Here is a 19121-nt window from a genome sequence, read left to right as displayed (position 1 = left end):
ATTTATCGGCCTTCAATCCCATCAATTTCCCCAACACAATTTCCCGACTAATAAGGATTTCCCTCAGTTCCTCCTTCTTACTAGACCCTCTGACCCCTTTTATATCAGGAAGGTTATTTGTGTTCTCAGTGAATACCGAACCAAAGTACTTGTTCAATTGGTCTGCCATTTCTTTGTTCCCCATTATGACTTCCCCTGATTCTGACTGCAGGGGACCTACGTTTGTCTTTACTAACCTTTTTCTCTTTACATATCTATAGAAGCTTTTGCAGTCTGTCTTAATGTTCCCTGCAAGCTTCCTCTCGTACTCTATTTTCCCTGCCCTAATCAAACCCTTTGTCCTCCTCTGCTGAGTTCTAAATTTCTCCCAATCCCTGGGTTCGCTGCTATTTCTGGCCAATTTGTATGCCACTTCCTTGGCTTTAATACTATCCCTGATTTCCCTTGATAGCCACGGTTGAGCCACCTTCCCTTTTTTATTTTTACGCCAGAGAGGGATGTACAATTGTTGTAGTTCATCCATGTGGTCTCTAAATGTCTGCCATTGCCCATCCACTGTCAACCCCTTAAGTATCATTCGCCAATCTATCCTAGCCAATTCACGCCTCATATCTTCAAAGTTACCCTTCTTTAAGTTCTGGACCATGGTCTCTGAATTAACTGTTTCATTCTCCATCCTAATGTAGAATTCCACCATGTTATGGTCACTCTTCCCCAAGGGGCCTCGCACAACGAGATTGCTAATTAATCCTCTCTCATTACACAACACCCAGTCTAAGATGGCCTCCCCCCTAGTTGGTTCCTTGACATATTGGTCTAGAAAACCATCCCTTATGCACTCCAGGAAATCCTCCTCCACCGTATTGTTTCCAGTTTGGTTAGCCCAATCTATATACATATTAAAGTCACCCATAATAACTGCTGCACCTTTATTGCATGCACCCCTAATTTCTTGTTTGATGCCCTCCCCAACATCACTACTACTATTTGGAGGTCTGTACACAACTCCCACTAACATTAGGAAACGTGAGAGTGCATAGAATTGGAGGTAACCTTATGACATGTGTTGGTAGTTGATTGGTAGGTAGGTAGGAGACAGAGTCGGGATAACAACAACATACTCTGATTGGAAGAATGTGACAAGTGGTGTTCCCCAGAGATCTGTACTAGGGCCTCTGCTTTTCACCATATATATCGATGAATGACTAGAGAGTTGTATATCCAAGTTTGCAGATGACGCTAAATTAGGAGGCATTGTAAGTTTTGCAGATGGGAACAGCAAGTTACAAAGAGGCATAGACAGATTAAATGAGTGTGCAAAATTGTGGCAGATATGGAGGTCATCCACTTTGGATCCAAGAAGAACAAATCAGAATATTTTCTTAATGGTGAGAAACTAAGAACTGTGGAGGGGCAAAGGGATTTACAAATATTTTGTGTCTGTCCATGTACACACATCACTAAATATTAGTGCTCAGTACGAAAAGTAAACAAAAAGGCTAATGGAATGTTGGTCTTTATCTTAAGGGGGTTGGAATACAAAGTGGCGGAAATTCTGCTTCAGTTGTACGGAGCCTTGTTCATTTCCGAGCACTGCACCTCAGGAAGGATATTGATGTTTCCACTTGCGGGGGAGACCAGAACTAGGGGCCGTGAATATAAGATAGTCAAATAAATAAATCCAATAGGGGAAACGTCTTTATCCAGAGAGTGGTCAGAATGTGGAACTCGCTACCACATGGGGTGGTTGAGACGACTAGCATAGATACATTTAAGGGAAAGCTAGATAAACACATGAGGGAGAAAGGAACAGAAAGATATGTTAATAGGGTGAGATGAAGACGGGTGGGAGAAGGCTCTGTGGAACATAAACCTGTTGGGCCGAATGGCCTGCTTCTGTGCTGTAAATGCTATGTAATAGTGACCTTGGAGGGAGGGGGTACTGTGCAAATTCACCAGAATGATACCAGGACTTAAAGGGTTAAATTCTGAGGACAGGTTGCATAAACTTGAGTTATAATCCCTTTAGAAGGTTTAAGAGTGATCTAATTGAGGTATTTAAAATAACAAGATTTGAAGGATTAGATACAGAGAAGCTAGTTTCTCTGATGGGGAAAATCCAGAACTAGGGGGCATAATCTTAAAACTAGAGCTAAGCCATTCAGAATTGAAATCAGGAAGCATGTTTTCACACAAAGGGTAGTGGAAATGTGAAACACTCTCCTCCAAAAGGCTGTGGATGCTGGGATCAATTTATATTTTTGAGACAGATCGACAGATTTTTATTAGGTAAGGGTATCAAAGGATATGTATCAAAGGTGGGTAAATAGATTTGAGGTACAAATCAGCCATGATAATTGAGTGGTGGAACAGGCTTGAGGGGCTGAATGGCCTCCTCCTGTTCCCTCACAACCAACTTGATTCCCCCTCCCTGGACACTGTCTCAGACTGAATGAAAACCTTCACAACCTCAGATGTGATATTAAACAAGTGGACCTGAAAGATCCCATGGCACTATTCAAAAAAGAGCAGGGGAGTTCGCTCTGGTGTGTACTGGCCAATATTTATCCCTCAACCAACATCACTAACCTAGATTATATGATCATTAATCTCTTAACTGTTTGTGGGCCCTTGCTGTGCACAAATTGTCTGCCATAGTTGCCTACATTACAACAGTGATTACACTTCAAAAATACTTAATTGGCTGTAAAGCACTTTGGGACATCCAGAGGTCTACGGTCTGGAGGTTAAATAGTTCTGAAACTGTAGTGGGTCGAAACTTTAGTACCATTAAGCATACTGGGACCCCCACCATGATCTGATGATATAGTACTCGATTGAAAAAAACCCACAATTTAGTCAGATGAAATCAATCCCCCCCAATTGTAATAATTTTTGTTATTGTTTACTCAGTAACATGTAAACTCCAGCAGAGGGTGTATTGGGACCACAACAATAAAAGATGAATGGGCCAACTTTTAAGAGCATAAGAAATAGAAACAGGAGTAGGCCATACGGCCCCTCGCGTCTGCTCCGCCATTTAATACGCTCATGGCTGATCTGATCATGGACTCAGCTCCACCTAACCCCTTATCCCCTTATCGTTGAAGAAACTGTCTATTTCTGTCTTAAATTTATTCAATGTCCCAGCTTCCACAGCTCTCAAACAGCGAATTCCAACCCTCCTGAGAGAAGAAATTTCTCCTCATCTCTGTTTTAAATGGGCGGCCCCTTATTCTAAGATTATGCCCTCTAGTTCTAGTCTCCCCCATCAATGAAAACATCCTCTCTGCATCCATCTTGTCAAGCCCCCCTCATAATCTTATACGTTTTGATAAGATCACCTCTCATTCTTCTGAATTCCAATGAGTAGAGGCTCAACTGTTCCTAATAAGTCAACCCCCTCATCTCCGGAATCAACCGAATAAACCTTCTCTGAACTGCCTCCAAAGCAAGTATATCCTTCCGTAAATAGTGAAACCAAAACTGCACGCAGTATTCCAGGTGTGGCTTCACCAATACCCTGTATAGCTGTAGCAAGACTTCCCTGCTTTTATACTCCATCCCCTTTGCAATAAAGGCCAAGATACCATTAGCCTTCTTGATCACTTGTTATACCTGCATACTATCCTTTTGTGTTTCATGCACAAGGACCCCCAGGTCCCGCTGCACTGCAGCACTTTGCAATCTTTCTCCATTTAAGTAACAACTTGCTCTTTGATTTTTTTCTGCCAAAGTGCATGACCTCGCACTTTTTAACATTTTACTCCATCTGCCAAATTTTTGCCCACTCACTTAGCCTGTTTCTGTCCTTGTGCAGATTTTGTGTGCCTTCCTCACACATTGCTTTTCCTCCCATCTTTGTATCATCAGCAAACTTGGCTACATTACACCCAGTCCCTTCTTCCAAGTCGTTAATATAGATTGTAAATAGTTGGGGTCCCAGCACTGATCCCTGCAGCATCCTACTAGTTACTAGTTGCCAACAAGAGAATGAACCATTTATCCCGACTCTCTGTTCTCTGTTAGTTAGCCAATCCTCTATCCATGTTACTATATTACCCCCAACCCCAAGAACTTTTATCTTGTGCAGTAACATTTTATGTGGCACCTTGTCAAATACCTTTTGCTGAGGCATTACATCTAACAGCGTCTGCTGTTAGTTAGACTTGCCTTTGCACATGTAGTTTTTAACATTTTTTGCATGGCAAGTTGCTAAGAGTGCGAGCTGATAATGTCGCAGCGAGGGAAATATGGTTTGTGGGTCCTGAGTATCTCCTTAACCAATCAGATTGAAGGATTGTGAAATAAACAGTGCAAGGACTGAAGTGTAAATTAGAGTAGGTGAATTCAGTGTCCAGGTACAGAAAAAGAAATGGGGTCGGGGAGGGGGGTGGAGATTGGATAGATAGATAGAGAGAGAGGAAAAGGAAAAGGAAAAAAAGATTTTAAAATGTCAACATTTTACATTTTTTAAATCTCCAATGACAATTAAAACCTGAGAATGAAACTCCATACTTGTAATAGTTAATTATCAGGGCCAGAGAGGTTGACTGGCAGTAATAAACACTTATCACATCATTAAAAGGGTACTTAGAGTGGAATGGACAAGACTTCACTTTCTGGAGCGAGTTTACTTCGTATCTGCTGCACAAATGGATGCGCTTGTTTGTACAGTGAAAATGGCCGCCATGCTCTACCCTTTGTTTCTGATTGATCCCCTTGGAGGATAAGCCACACCCTGAAATTTCACTGGAATGTGCAACTGGAACCGCCCATCCCAAGGTCTCACTGACTTTTCAAATTGTAACTCGATCCACTTTGATTTCCTGAAGCGACAGAGGACAGAGCTCCCCAGATGACAGCAAGGCCCAGCCAAAGTGCTGTACCCCAGCGCAATTGCACGCCTCCCCCAGGAAAGTGCCTTACCCCAGTCCAAGTGCTTCCCTCCCTCAGCCGAAGTGCCTTACCACAGATCAAGTACATTCCTCCCCCCACCACCACCATCATAGATGGGGCAGGCATTGTTTTCGGATTGTTAACAGGTTTATTAGGTATGAAGTGAATAGTGACAGTGTCGTGACTTCGGGATATCATCTACTCCAACGATGTCCCTTGTAGGGGGTTGTAAGAACGTGATCTGTCTCCCCACCCCCCCCCACCCGCGCCTCCCCGCGGCCTCTCTCCACCTCCCCACCCCCACCCGCGGCCTCTCTCCACCCCCACCCGCGGCCTCTCTCCACCCCCCCCCACCCGCGGCCTCTCTCCACCCCCCCCCACCCGCGGCCTCTCTCCACCCCGCCCCACCCGCGGTCTCTCTCCACCTCCCCCACCCGCGGCCTCTCTCCACCCCCCCCACCCGCGGCCTCTCTCCACCCCCCCCCCCACCCGCGGCCTCTCTCCACCCCCCCCCCCACCCGCGGCCTCTCTCCACCCCCCCCACCCGCGGCCTCTCTCCATCCCCCCACCCGCGGCCTCTCTCCATCCCCCCACCCGCGGCCTCTCTCCACCTCCCCCACCCGCGGCCTCTCTCCACCCCGCCCCACCCGCGGCCTCTCTCCACCTCCCCCACCCGCGGTCTCTCTCCACCTCCCCCACCCGCGGTCTCTCTCCACCTCCCCCACCCGCGGCCTCTCTCCACCTCCCCCACCCGCGGCCTCTCTCCACCCCCCCCCCCCACCCGCGGCCTCTCTCCACCCCCCCCCCCACCCGCGGCCTCTCTCCACCTCCCCCACCCGCGGCCTCTCTCCACCCCCCCCCACCCGCGGCCTCTCTCCACCTCCCCCACCCGCGGCCTCTCTCCACCCCCCCCCCCACCCGCGGTCTCTCTCCACCTCCCCCACCCGCGGCCTCTCTCCACCTCCCCCACCCGCGGCCTCTCTCCACCTCCCCCACCCGCGGTCTCTCTCCACCTCCCCCACCCGCGGCCTCTCTCCACCTCCCCCACCCGCGGCCTCTCTCCACCCCCCCCCACCCGCGGCGCCTCTCCACCCCCCCCCACCCGCGGCCTCTCTCCACCCCCCCCCCACCCGCGGCCTCTCTCCACCCCCCCCCACCCGCGGCCTCTCTCCACCCCCCCCCCCACCCGCGGCCCCTCTCCTCCCGCGGCCCCTCTCCTTTCCATCACCCACCCGCGCCTCTCTCCACCACCCACCCGCGGCCCCTCTCCAACCCCCCCACCCGCGGCCTCTCTCCACCACCCACCCGCGGCTCCTCCACATCCCCCCCCCCACCCGCGGCTCTCTCCACCCCCCCACCCACCCGCGGCCTCTCTCCACCCCCCCCCCCCCCACCCGCGCCTCTCTCCACCACCCACCCACGGCCCCCTCGCCACCCGCGGCCTCTCTCCACCCCCCCCCCGCGGCCTCTCTCCACCCACCCACCCACCCGCGGCCTCTCTCCACCCCCACCCCCCCCACCCGCGGCCTCTCTCCACCCGCGGCCTCTCTCCACCCCCCCCCCCCCCCACCCGTGGCCTCTCTCCACCCCCCCCCCCCACCTGCCTCTCTCCACCCCCCCCCCCCACCTGCCTCTCTCCACCCTCCCCCCCACCCGCCTCTCTCCACCCTCCCCCCCCCCACCCGCGGCCTCTCTCTCTCCACCCCCCCCACCCGCGGCCTCTCTCCACCCCCCCCACCCGCGGCCTCTCTCCACCCCACCCCCACCCGCGGCCTCTCTCCACCCCACCCCCACCCGCGGCCTCTCTCCACCCCCCCCCCCCCATCCGCGGCGCCTCTCCACCCCCCCCCCCCCCCCACCCGCGGCCTCTCTCCACCCCCCCCACCCGCGGCCCCTCTCCTCTCCACCACCCACCCGCACCTCTCTCCACCACCCACCCGCGGCGCCTCATGCCTCTCCACCACCCACCCGCGCCTCTCTCCACCACCCACCCGCGGCCTCTCATGCCTCTCTCCCACCCCCCCCCCCCCCTTCCCCAGCCTCGCTCTCTCGTCTGCCTCTCTCCCTCTTCCTCCCCACCCCACACTCTTTCTCGCTATCGTGCCCAGGATTGTCGCCCTCTCGGGGCCCATGCCCGCCGCTATCAGCGAGGGAGCGAATTGGGGCTTCGCGAGTCCTCGACGAGTCCTGGGGTGGAGGCATAGAGAGTCGGAGCAAGTCGGGACCTGGCGAGGCCGAGTCCTCGGGGAATCAACGGCGGAAGAGAGTCGGGACCTAGGTCCTGCTTCTCGGTACCACGTGAAGGGAATGATTCAGGGCCCGGGGGGTGTGGGTGCAGCGTGACGGATAGCTGTCTGTAAAAAATTACACTACAAATAGTTACTTCGTGCAGAAATATAGCAACTTCACGCCATTCAAAGCATTTCAATGGGCAGACAGCGCGATGCCATTTTTGAGAAGCTAACAGCGGAGCGGTGCAACTCTGACAGTAATTTTTGGATATTTGAGTTTAACCGCGCATCAGTCCCTCGCTTGAAGTTGCTGTACCATTTACGCATAAAAAACAGAGTACCATTAGCCTCACCGTTATTTTAACAGGAAAATCTGGGCCAATGTTTTATAAGATCATCTAGTTAATATACTAACTTTTTTCCATGTCAAAACTTGACAACCTCTTATTAAGCATACATTTTGGAGTAAATTTGAGAAAATACCATTTGCATTCATTAGTGAGACATAAATGTTGATCAATTTCTAATTTCATGTTATCAAACTGTTTTCCGCTTAACATAAATGATCAATTATGCAATTACCTGTAGTACTTTTCCTCTCGATTGACTTCCCTGCCTACCAACCTACCTGCCACCAGTGTTCCCTGTGAGCTGCGCTTTGTTCTGCACAGCCTGTTTCTTTTAATGCATGGTACCTTTAAATTTCTGCACATACGAGGTGTTCACAACGTAAAAGCCGGTGAGGGGCCTGTGTGGGACCTTTCCCATTACTGCACGTCCACACACGTACGCAAGTTAGTGGGAAAATTGCCTGCCACTCTACCTACCTGGTGGTCCCTCTATCTCTCTACCTGCCTATCCATCTCTTCCACCTATGTAGACCTACCTCTGTTGATCCATCTAACTATCCATATCAATCTGTATCTATTGATTTGCCTATAGATCCATCTATGTCTGTCTATCATCTGTCTACCTCTTAATCTAACTTTATGGGTCTGTCAATATCCATTTCCATCTTGTCTCTGAGTCTGAAGTACATGGGTTCATGCCTTACTCTAGTACGTGAGCACACAATCTCGACCAATGCTTCACTGCTGGAAGTGCTGCCTTTCGGATGAGACGTCCTCTTTGCCTACTCAGATAAAAGATCCCATGATACCACTTCAAGAAACAAAAGCATTCCCCTGGTGTCCTGGCTTTCATCCCTCAACAAACACCACTAAAACCAATGAATTGGTCATTTTCTTTTGGGGTTTATTCGCCTGCATCATTTTCATAAGAGTGAGCATCGGGACAAATCTTCATGATTTAGTTTTTTGATTTTGGCATGAGTTGCAGGCTGCACCTAACAGCAAAGGCAGCTTGATTCCCTAATGGACATGCGCAATGTTTTTCACTGGGGTATTGAATGGAATCGAAGCACTGACCACACTCGACCAGCTCCGGTGGGCAGGCCACATCTTCCACATGCCCAACACGAGACTCCCAAAGCAAGCGCTCTACTCGGAACTCCTGCACGGCAAACGAGCCCCAGGTGGACAGAGGAATTGTTACAAGGACACCCTCAAAGCCTCCTTGATAAAGTGCAACATCCCCACCGGCACCTGGGAATCCCTGGCCCAAGACCGCCCAAAGTGGAGGAAGAGAATCCGGGAAGGCGTTGAGCACCTCGAGTCTTGTCGCCGAGAGCATGCAGAAATCAAACGCAGACAGCGGAAGGAGTGAGCGGGAAACCAGACTCCCCACCCACCCTTTCCTTCAATCACCGTCTGTCCCAGCTGTGACAGAGACCGTAATTCCCATTTTGGACTGTACAGTCACCTGAGAATTCAATTTTAGAATGGAAGCAAGTCTTGATTTCAAGGGACTGCCTATAATGATAGAATGGTTAGAACCCTTAGTTTAACACTTGCAAGTCCGTGTACATACAATTGTAGTAAAAATTAAATTGTAGTCAAAATTAAATTGCAAACGCCCTGCATGCAGCTCTGTGACCATTCATGTCTCAGTAAATGCAATTGAACACCACTGGAAATAAACAACATTTCTACATCCTTTTTTTTTTAAATGTGTCATATGAATTTGGAGACACAAATGCTAACTTTATGAATAATGACAGACTGACCTTTTTAAAATGCTGAATTTTTTCATTCCTGCAGAAAGTAAATACGGTAGTCAGGAATCATTAAAGTTAGCACTGTTCATAGATTGTGTTCTTGTAGCGAGGAGAACAGGTCTATCATTATAACTGACATACTTTTGGAATCCTTCAGGGTGCTGAAGGCATTGTGAAGGCCCTGTTTATTCAGTGAGCACAGAAAGATCTTTCTGATTTGAGAAGACAACCTCCCCATTATGAGAGCCTTTAGATACGAGGAGAAACTGCGGTTCCTTTCATTAGAACAAAGGTCAAGAGGAAATCTAATAGAGCTCAAAGTTATGACCTGGTTTGATAAATAAATGGGGGAGGGGGAACAATTACTATTGATCAGTAAGTCAGCTACTAGACAGGATAAATTTAAGATCGATATGATAGGTTAGGAGAATTTTTTAAAATACATTTTTAGGCCATGGAATGCCCCACTGAGAAGAGCAGTGAAAGCAGAATCGATATTGGCCTGTAAAAGGGAAGTAGATAAATATTTGTAAAATAAAAATTAAAACCATCTGAGGAAATGGGAAAGGACTTGGTGGAATAGGAGGAGGTCATTCAGCCCTTCGACCTTGTTCCACCCTTCAATCAGATCATTGGCTGACCTGTACCTCAACACCATTTACTGCCTTTTCACCATATCCGTTGATGCCTTACCCAACAAAAAAATTATCGATCTCTGTCTTGAAAATTTCACAGACTTTTGGGAGAGTGTTCTAGATTTCCACTACCCTTTGTGTGGAAAAAGTACTTTCTGATTTTTACGCCTGAACGGCCCAGCTCTAATTTTAAAATTATGCCCCCTTGTTTTGTACTTCTCATCTAGAGGAAATAGTTTCTCTACATCTACCTTTATTGAATACCTTTATCATTTAAAAGATCTTGATCAGATCGCTTTTTCAGAGACCCAGTATAGATGTAATTGGCCAATTGACTAATAATATTCTATGATGTATTGTGAAGGGGATTGTAAAGATACTGTGAATGCATTTTACAGGTACTTACCCTTATCGACTAATGGTCTGGGCTTTATAATAAATTAAAGGCTGCTACTTGTTTTAGTCTAGAGAAAAGACCGAGGTTCAAGAAATACCCTAGATAAAAGCGTGGAGGAGAGAAGGAAGTTTCTTTCAGTTTAGGGTCCTATTTACATAGAATTTACAGCACGGAAGCAGGTTATTTGGCCCACAGGTCTATGCCGGTGTTTATGCTCCACACAAGCCCTCTCACCCCTCTTCATCTCACCCTATCAACATATCCTTCCATTTCTTCCTCCTTTGTGCATTTATCTAGCTTCCCGTAAAGGCCCGTAATGTTATTCGCCTCAAATACTCCCTGTGGTGGCGAATTCCAATTCTCACCACTCTTTGGGTAAAGAGGTTTCTCCTAAACATCCTACTGGATTATTAGTGACACTTTATGGCCCTTAGTTTTGGACTCCCCCCACAGATGGAAAAATCTTCACTACATCTACCCTACCAAACCCCATAATTTTAAAGACCTCTATCAGGTCACGTTAGGAGAATATAAATGGTTAACTGTGCATGTTGGGAGTATTGAAGCCTCAGATGGAGGTGTCCCACCCTTCAGCTGGCCAGATAGATCTCCCAAGGAATAATGAATAAAGTATTTCCTCCATGTTGGACATTATGAGATATGTTGTAGCATGCAATATATGTACATTATTTTGTAAAACTTAAAATTATTTTTTGAGTATTTCCATTAATTATAATGTTGTGATGTTGGATAATAATATGTTCTTTGTTTTATGCTTTTCAGCATATCCTGTTGGCAATGAAATTTATCTTGGCATTTGCCATCTCTGATATACCAAGTGATATTCGTAATAAAGTAGCCAAGCTGGAATTTGAGTCTATAGAAGCCCTCAAACACAAGGTAAAGAGGGGGATTGTTTAGATAGCTAATGATAAATTAGAAATTTAAGATATGAAAAGTAATTTATCCTCATTAATTTCTCAAATGTGGATGTGAGACATTTTAGGGAAATTTCTGCCCTTTTCTGCAATCTCTTTCCAGTGTACCAGTGGCTAACCAGTTACTCAGATACAGCACAAAAGCTTAACTTTGTGATTGCGATTTAACTGATGACTGGTCGAGTTAGCCATAGTATAATAGAACAAGTTTGCATTTATTAAAATATTAACATACTATTTTGACTGTTCAAATGCATCCAATGGGCTCAATTTTCCCCAGTGATTTGCGCCGTTTTTTTGATGCAGGCCGCTTTTTTGGCCTAAGTTTTTAAAAAAAAAAATACAAGTTTCCCCAATCAATTTACATCAGTGTAGCTCAGTTACGATTTTGTTAGGTTAAACATTTTTTCAGTCAAAGAGAACATAACCTGCCATCTGTGCCAATTCTGGCCAGTTAGGCAAGTTTGGCCAGTTCAGAGTTACTCCAGTTCTTCTTACGCCAGTGTTTGTGGCCTCTAGAAAAGCCTTCTGGTGAGTTAAGGAAATCGACGCAGGTAAGTAAATCACCCCAGCAGATACCTGGACAGCAGTAGAAGAGGTAAGAGAGGGTGGGGCAAGTCTTTCGGGTACAGTTAGGTGTGGGGACCTGGAGGGAGGAGGCCATTCGGCCTGGGATAGATGCGGGGACCGGCATCGGGAAGCTATTCGGCCTCTGATAGGTGCGGGGGACCGGGAGGGAGGAGGCCATTCGGCCTGGGATAGGTGCAGGGACCGGGAGGGAGGAGGCCATTTGGCCTGGGATAGGTGCGGGGACAGGGAGGAAGGAGGCCATTCGGCCTGAGATAGGTGCGAGGACCGGGAGGGAGGAGGCCATTCGGCCTGAGATAGGTGCAGGGACCGGCATCGGGAGGCCATTCGGCCTGAGATAGGTGCGAGACCCGGGAGGGAGGAGGCTATTCGACCTGGGATAGGTGCGGGGACCGGGAGGAGGCCATTCGGCCTGAGATAGGTGCGGGACCTGGGAGGGAGGAGGCCATTCGACCTGGGATAGGTGCGGGGACCGGGAGGAGGCCATTCGGCCTGGGATTGGTGCTGGGACAGGGAGGGAGGAGGCCATTCGGCCTGGGATTGGTGCGGGGACAGGGAGGGAGGAGGCCATTCGGCCTGGGATAGGTGCGGGGACCGGCATCGGGAGGCCATTCGGCCTGAGATAGGTGCGGGACCCAGGAGGGAGGAGGCCATTCGACCTGGGATGGGTGCGGGACCCGGGTGGGAGGAGGCCATTCGGCCTGGGACAAGGATGGAGGAGGCCATTCGGCCTGGGATAGGTGCGAGGACCGGGAGGCCATTCGGCCAGGGATAGGTGCGTGGAGGCCCTTCGACCTGGCATAGGAATGGGGGTTGGCACCAGCATCGAGAAGGGGATGGGGACTTTAATAATTTAATGGAGGTAAGTTGCTGTAATGTGCTTGTGCTTGGTAAGTTGCTGCAATGTATTTTAATGTATTTGTGCAGGTTGCAAGCTGGCTGTATGATTCACTTTCCAGCCTCAGCCCTAATTGTGTCCCTGATTACCGTGGCAACCTAATCTTTATGGCTCCAGCCTCAAAACTAAATGACAAGCTAGGTGGCACCAAAATGAAGAAATCCAACGGGGAAACTTGGAAGATTTTTTTTTGGTGTCCTTGGGGCCCCCCAAAAACAGGTGTAACTCTTCAAGTATGCCAAAAAAACAGCTTTGGGGAAAATTGAGCCCCAAAGAGCCTTTAATTTTTGTGTTCTCATTTTAATGTATGTTGAATTCAATTGATTAGCAAACTGTTCGTATACACAGTTGTTTTATAATATTTTAAAAGCTGCAAATTTTTTTTAAATATAAAGAAGCACTTGCATTTATATGGTGCTTTTGATGACCTCAGGAGTCACTGTTGTAATGAAACACGTCAGCCAATTTGCACACAGCAAGGTACCACAAACAGCAATGAGATATATGATCAGATAATCTGAATTAAGTGTTGGTTGAGGGATAAATATTGGCCAGAACTATCCTGCTCTTCCAGTAGTGCCGTGGGAACTTTTACATCCACCTGAGAGGGTAGACGGGACCTCAGTTTAACGTCCCATCTGAAAGACATTCTGATTGAAAGCCAATGTAACCTGCAATTTGGAAGGGCCAGTACATGTCACTGTCCATGTAGATGCTGGTGGTGTTTGTCGTAATCTGTGTTACATGGAAGAAAATTGAGGATGTAATTCTTTGTACAAACCCAGTACTTGGAAAAGGTTTATGCAACCAGGTTAAATTTCACAAATAACTCCTGTCATTGACATCAACACTTAGTACCTGGGGTCAAAAGTTTGAAAGAACCCGGAAGCTAAGAGCAAACGTCAGGTTCGTAATATCCAAAACATTTTATTCATTTTATACGTTTTATTACATAGAATTACATCGTATTTACAGTACTGAAACAGGCCTTTCGGGCCAAATGGTCCATTCTGGTGTTTATGCTCCACACGAGACTCCTCCTACCCTACTTCATCTGACCCCACCAGCATATTCTATTCCTTTCTCCCACATTTATTTATCTAGCTTCCCCTTAAATGTATCTATGCTATTCACCTCAACCACTCCTTGTGGTAGCAAGTTCCACATTCTAACCACTCTGGGTAATGAAGTTTCTCATTGGATTTATTAGTGACTGTTGATATTTATGGCCCCTAGTTTTGGCCTCCCCACAGGTGGAAATATCTCTATGTCTACCCTATCGAACCCTCTCATGATCTTAAATACCTCAATCACGTCACTCCTCAGCCTACTCTTTTCTAGAGAAAATAGCCCCAGACTTATTCGGCAGCATGTGTGAACACTGGAGAGGGGCATTCTGTAAGTGAGTAATGTCTAAATATCTTTGCTAGTTTTCAGTTCATATTTTTCCATAGCAACTGATAAAAGAAGACACTGACTGGAAAATGGGACACTGACTGGTTCCTATCACTAAGGGGCCAGGCTGACATTCCACTGAATCTATTTGAATTACTTGTGTTCTACATTCACTCATTTTCTTTCAAAGATGGCAGAAGTGGGTCATCCATTTAGTAATCTCCAGTCGTCTTGGTTAATCCTTGCCACTGGATCAAGACCTAGGTCTGTCAAGCTCGTGTGGTGGCTGGTGTGCAACGGTAAAAAAATCCACGCACAGGCATCTTCCAGCCCTTTAAGATGTAACTCATTGTAACACCTGTGAGCCCATCTTTTTTGGTGAGAAGAGCGTCATCCTCGTCACAAGGGACTGCCTAGTAGTAATCTCAGCACAAGGCCAGAGCTGCATAGCACCACCTGTGGTTGAAGTAATGTTTATTATCTTACTCAGCCATTCTGCTAATTCTGTTACCCAGAAGTGATCTCGCTAAAAATGGGGGAAGGAAAATCCATTTAATTTTGCAGCTGCAAGTCATTTTTGTATGAAAGTAACATTCCATTCCCAACCTCAAATATTCAATGCCCCTCATCTTTCCTGATCAGAATGTATGAAGATAAATGACCTTCAATACTAGAATCTGAAGGCTATCCAGCCTTTTGGAAATATCAACATTTTATCATTTAGCATTCGGCCTTACTACAAATCGAAAATGTTCACGAAGATGAATGGCTGGTAAGAAACATCCCTTGGAGGGGAAGTGATTAAAAAAGTTATATTTGCTTTAGACTCTGTCTTTCTCTTTTGAAGGCCATCCATGTAGCAACATACCAACACTTGGTTAGGAATAGGAGGAGGCCATTCAGCCCCACGAGCCTGTTCAACCATGCAATTACATAATTGGCAGTTCTGTATCTCAACTCCATTTGCCTGCCTTTGCTACATATTCCTTGATAGCCTTACCGTACAAAAATATATCCATCTCGGTCTTTAAATTTTCAATTAACCCACAGTCTTTTGACTGAGAGAGTTCCAGATTTCCACTACCCTTTGTGTGGGGGAAAAAGTGCTTCCTGATTTCAATTCTAAATGGCCTGGCTCAAATGTTAAGATTGTGCCCCCTTGTCCTGGACTCCTTTTACCAGAGGAAATAGTTTCTCTGTATCTATCCTGTTGAATCCTTTTATCACTGGTTACTTCAGAATTAGCTTCACATTTTGCTTTGTAAGATTGTAAATGCAAGTTCTCCAAAATCAAAGTTCTTATCTGAATTATAAACAGAAAATGCTGGCAATACTGAGCAGGTCAGGCAGCATCTGTGGACAGAGGAACAGAGTTAACGTTTCAGGTCAGTTCCGACGAAGGGTCATTGATCTGAAACGTTAACTCTGTCTCTTCACAGATGCTGCCTGACCTGCTGAGTGTTTCCAGCATATTCTGTTTATAATTTCAGATTTCCGGCATCCACAGTATTTTCCCTCCTTATTTGAATGCTGTGGTAGCATATTTCAAAATACCAGCAGTTGTTTTAGTAATGGTGCTGATGAGTCAGCCCGACAAAAATAAATTACCACCCAAGGTCACGTTCACCAGATGGAAAACTGCCAGGGATCAGATTCTTGGCTGGACTGTCGCAAATTGGATAAATAAGGCTATGTTGAGCTTATCAACATTTTAAAACCAGACACTTACTATTGGCACCTATAAACCAGGAATCCAATGAGCCCAGACCACCAGGTTGAGCCTATGGTGGAGCCAGGTACCACCACTGGAGCAAGCCAGAAATAAGATTACATTCTCTACCATTACCACCCAAACAAGGGGAAGATTGACAAACTTGGGAATAAAGGCAGCTGTCCAGATTGATCCCACATTCGAAGGAGGCATTTTCTTGGATGTAGTCAGAAAGACGAGTTCAGGCTTGCAATAACCCAGAAGCAGTACATTCACAAGCTGCTGACCAATTACTTTCACATGATGGTGTACAAAATAACTCGAGTGTAATTATATAAAGAATCAGTCATCGATATAGCCAATCTCAGTATTAGTTAGGCTGTTAAAAACTTGGAGTTTCTTTGTTGAAATTCCCTTGATAGTTCTTGGAGGCTCAACTCCTCTAAGAAAGTCTAAATTGAAGTATTTATTACAGCCGTCCATGATTGATCTTTAACTCTTTCTTGCAAGCATTTTTCACAGTTCAATGGGGCATATTGTACCTCCTCGCCAGAGGTACAGTAGGTAGTTCAGGTAGTGGGAGGAATGTACAGTTCAGTCAGCCGTGACTCAGAGCACTCTCGTCCCCCTCCAGAGACTAAACCACATAAATGTAGGCTGACACTCCAGTGCAGTACTGAGGGAGTGTTGCATTGTTGGAGGTGCCGTCTTTCAGATGAGAGGTTAAACTGAAGCCCCTTCTGCTCTCCCAGGTGGACGTAAAAGATCTCTTGGTACTATTTTGAAGAAAAGCAGGAGTTATCCCTGGTGTCCTGGCCAATATTTATCCCTCAATCAGCATCACTAAAAACAGATTATCTCGTCATTGCTGTTTGTGGGAGCTTGTTATGCGCAAAGTGTCTGCCGCGTTTCCTACATGACAACAGTGACTACACCTCAAAAGTAGTAAAGCACTTTGGGACGTCCTGCAGTGGTAAAAGGGGCTATATAAATGCAAGTCTTTTTTAAATACTTGCTTTTCCAACTCCCTTTAGGGAATGTGCTCGGTAGAAAACCTTCCAATTAAAATATGGAATGGATGAGCTTTGGGTTGTCATTTTACAGTCATAAGCTGTTAAAATATTTTTGGAACAGGATTAAAGGGAACAGTGACAAATATAGACTGAAAGTACCAAATACACCATTTTGAAATGACTCATTGTCTGAAGCATTTTTAATACTTTCAACATGATGAGATGCTATTTAAATGCAAAGCTTAATTATGTATAAGCAAAGCCCTGGCCACTGGCATAATAAAAGTGCTCATTATTTGGTTTCTCTTGGGTAAAGGTTCTGAGATAAGACACTTGTTTAAAAGGTATTTGTAAATGAATAGGATCAGGCTTTTTAATTTAAATCCAGCAGCAGGCATACGGAGATTAAAAATAGCACAAACCTGCAAAACTATTGTGACCTTTATAGTAAGTCGGAGGTACGCTGTTTTATTTCAACTGGAAAATTATAGTGTGACGTGCACATTGTATTATTTCATATTCCTGGCAGATCTCCTGTGGCCTTGTAAATGGAAATTGGGGAATATAGTTATTTTATAATGGCAGGAGCATCATATATTTTCATATACAGAATATTATTATTTAATGCTGATAGATCCTGTCATTGTGTTGCACAGTGAGTCCGTGAATAGGCTGCTTTATAACAATAGAGGTGTTATCTATAATGTTTGATGACAAAAGTGTAACAGGAAGTAAGTGTGACCAAGTGTGAGTGGTTCGCAAATGTCCTTACCTAGGGTAACTAGGGATGGGCAAGAAATGCAGGCCTTGACAGCGATGCCCACATCCCAAGAAACATTTTTTTAAATTTGCAAGGAAGTACATGCTATGAGAAAGATGTTTAACTTGGATAGTTGATCTCTCCGACATTACCAACAAACAAAATGAGAAAAAAATGTTTCTTTAACTGTCATTACTTGACACGGGTTTTATTTTTGCCCTGATAGTTTATGCAGTGTTTTTAAAAAAAAAACAGGTGCAATTTAGTTTAAAATTCGCTGGGATATTATGAAAAAGTTGTATATTTTTAAAGCTTTTCATTGACACATATTTTGAAAATGGCACCTTGCCATTTTTAAACAGTGGAGCCAGGGCTTAGTTGGGCCACCATATCCTTTTAAAAGGCCAGTCAGGCAGCAGCACTCCATGGGACCAATGAGCGACGATTTCATAGAATGATACAGCACAGAAGGAAGCCATTCGGCCCATCGTGCCTGTGCTGCCTCTTTGAAAGAGCTGTCCAATTAGTTCCATGCCCCTGCTCTTTCCCCATAGCTCTGCAAATTTTTCCTATTCAAGTATTTATCCAATTTCCTTTTGAAAGTTACTCTTGAATCTGCTTCCATCACCCTTTCAGGCAGTGCATTCCACATTTGATTAATAAATAATTGAGCTGCGCAAAAGGTAGTGAGGCTGAACCAAACCACCACAGGCAAGGGGAGAGAGAGGTGCAGTGGACCATAACAACTTGTATTTATATAGCGCCCTTAACGTAGTAAAACGTCTAAGGTGCTTCACAGGAGTGTTATAAGACAAAACAAATAAATTTGACACCAAGCCACATAACAAGAAATTAGAGCAGATCACCAAAAGCTTGGTCAAAGAGGTAGGTTTTAAGGAGCGTTTTAAAGGAGGGTAGAGAGGCAGATAGGTTTAGGGAGGGAGTTCCAGAACTTAAGGCCCAAGCAGCTGAAGGCACAGCCGCCAATGGTTGAGCAGTTATAATCAGAGATGCTCAAGAGGGCAGAATTTGAAGATCGCAGATATCTGGAGGGGGGCGGGGCTGAAGGAGATTACAGAGATAGGGAGGGATTTGAAAACAAGGATGAGAATTTTGAAATTGAGACATTGCTTATCCGGGAGCCAATGTAGGTCAGCGGAGCACAGGGGTGATGGATGAGTAGGACTTGGTGCGAGTTAGGACATGGGTTGCCGAGTTTTGGATGACACCAAGTTTACGTAGGGTAGAATGTGGGAGGCCAGCCAAGAGTGTGTTGGAGTAGTCAAGTCTAGAGGTAACAAAGGCATGGATGAGAGTTTCAGCAGCAGATGAGCTGAGGCAGGGGCGGAGAAGGGCAATGTTACGGAGGTGGAAATAGGCAGTTTTAGTTATGTCGCGGATATGTGGCCGGAAGCTCATTTCAGAGTGAAATATGACACCTAGGTTGCGAATAGTCTGGTTCAGCCTCGGACAGATGCCAGGGAGAGGGATGGAGTCGGTGGCCAGGGAACGCAGTTTGTGGCGGGGACCAAAGACAATG

At 46.3% G+C, this 19121-nt stretch overlaps 1 protein-coding gene across 3 annotated transcripts in view; it reads left to right on the top strand.

Annotated features, from left to right (window-relative positions):
- Positions 1 to 19121, top strand: part of ano10a (anoctamin 10a) — a 128979-nt gene that overhangs the window by 98365 nt on the left and 11493 nt on the right. For all 3 annotated transcript variants that reach the window (XM_070888944.1, XM_070888928.1, XM_070888936.1), the window contains one exon: positions 11062 to 11178. In XM_070888944.1, coding sequence (XP_070745045.1) covers positions 11062 to 11178 — 117 coding nt within the window. The remainder of the gene's footprint in view (positions 1 to 11061; positions 11179 to 19121) is intronic.

This window comes from Pristiophorus japonicus, chromosome 1, assembly GCF_044704955.1.
Source record: "Pristiophorus japonicus isolate sPriJap1 chromosome 1, sPriJap1.hap1, whole genome shotgun sequence".
Classification (NCBI taxonomy): domain Eukaryota; kingdom Metazoa; phylum Chordata; class Chondrichthyes; family Pristiophoridae; genus Pristiophorus; species Pristiophorus japonicus.
Note: the sequence above shows the minus strand (reverse complement) of the source record. Positions and strands in the feature narration are given on the sequence as shown.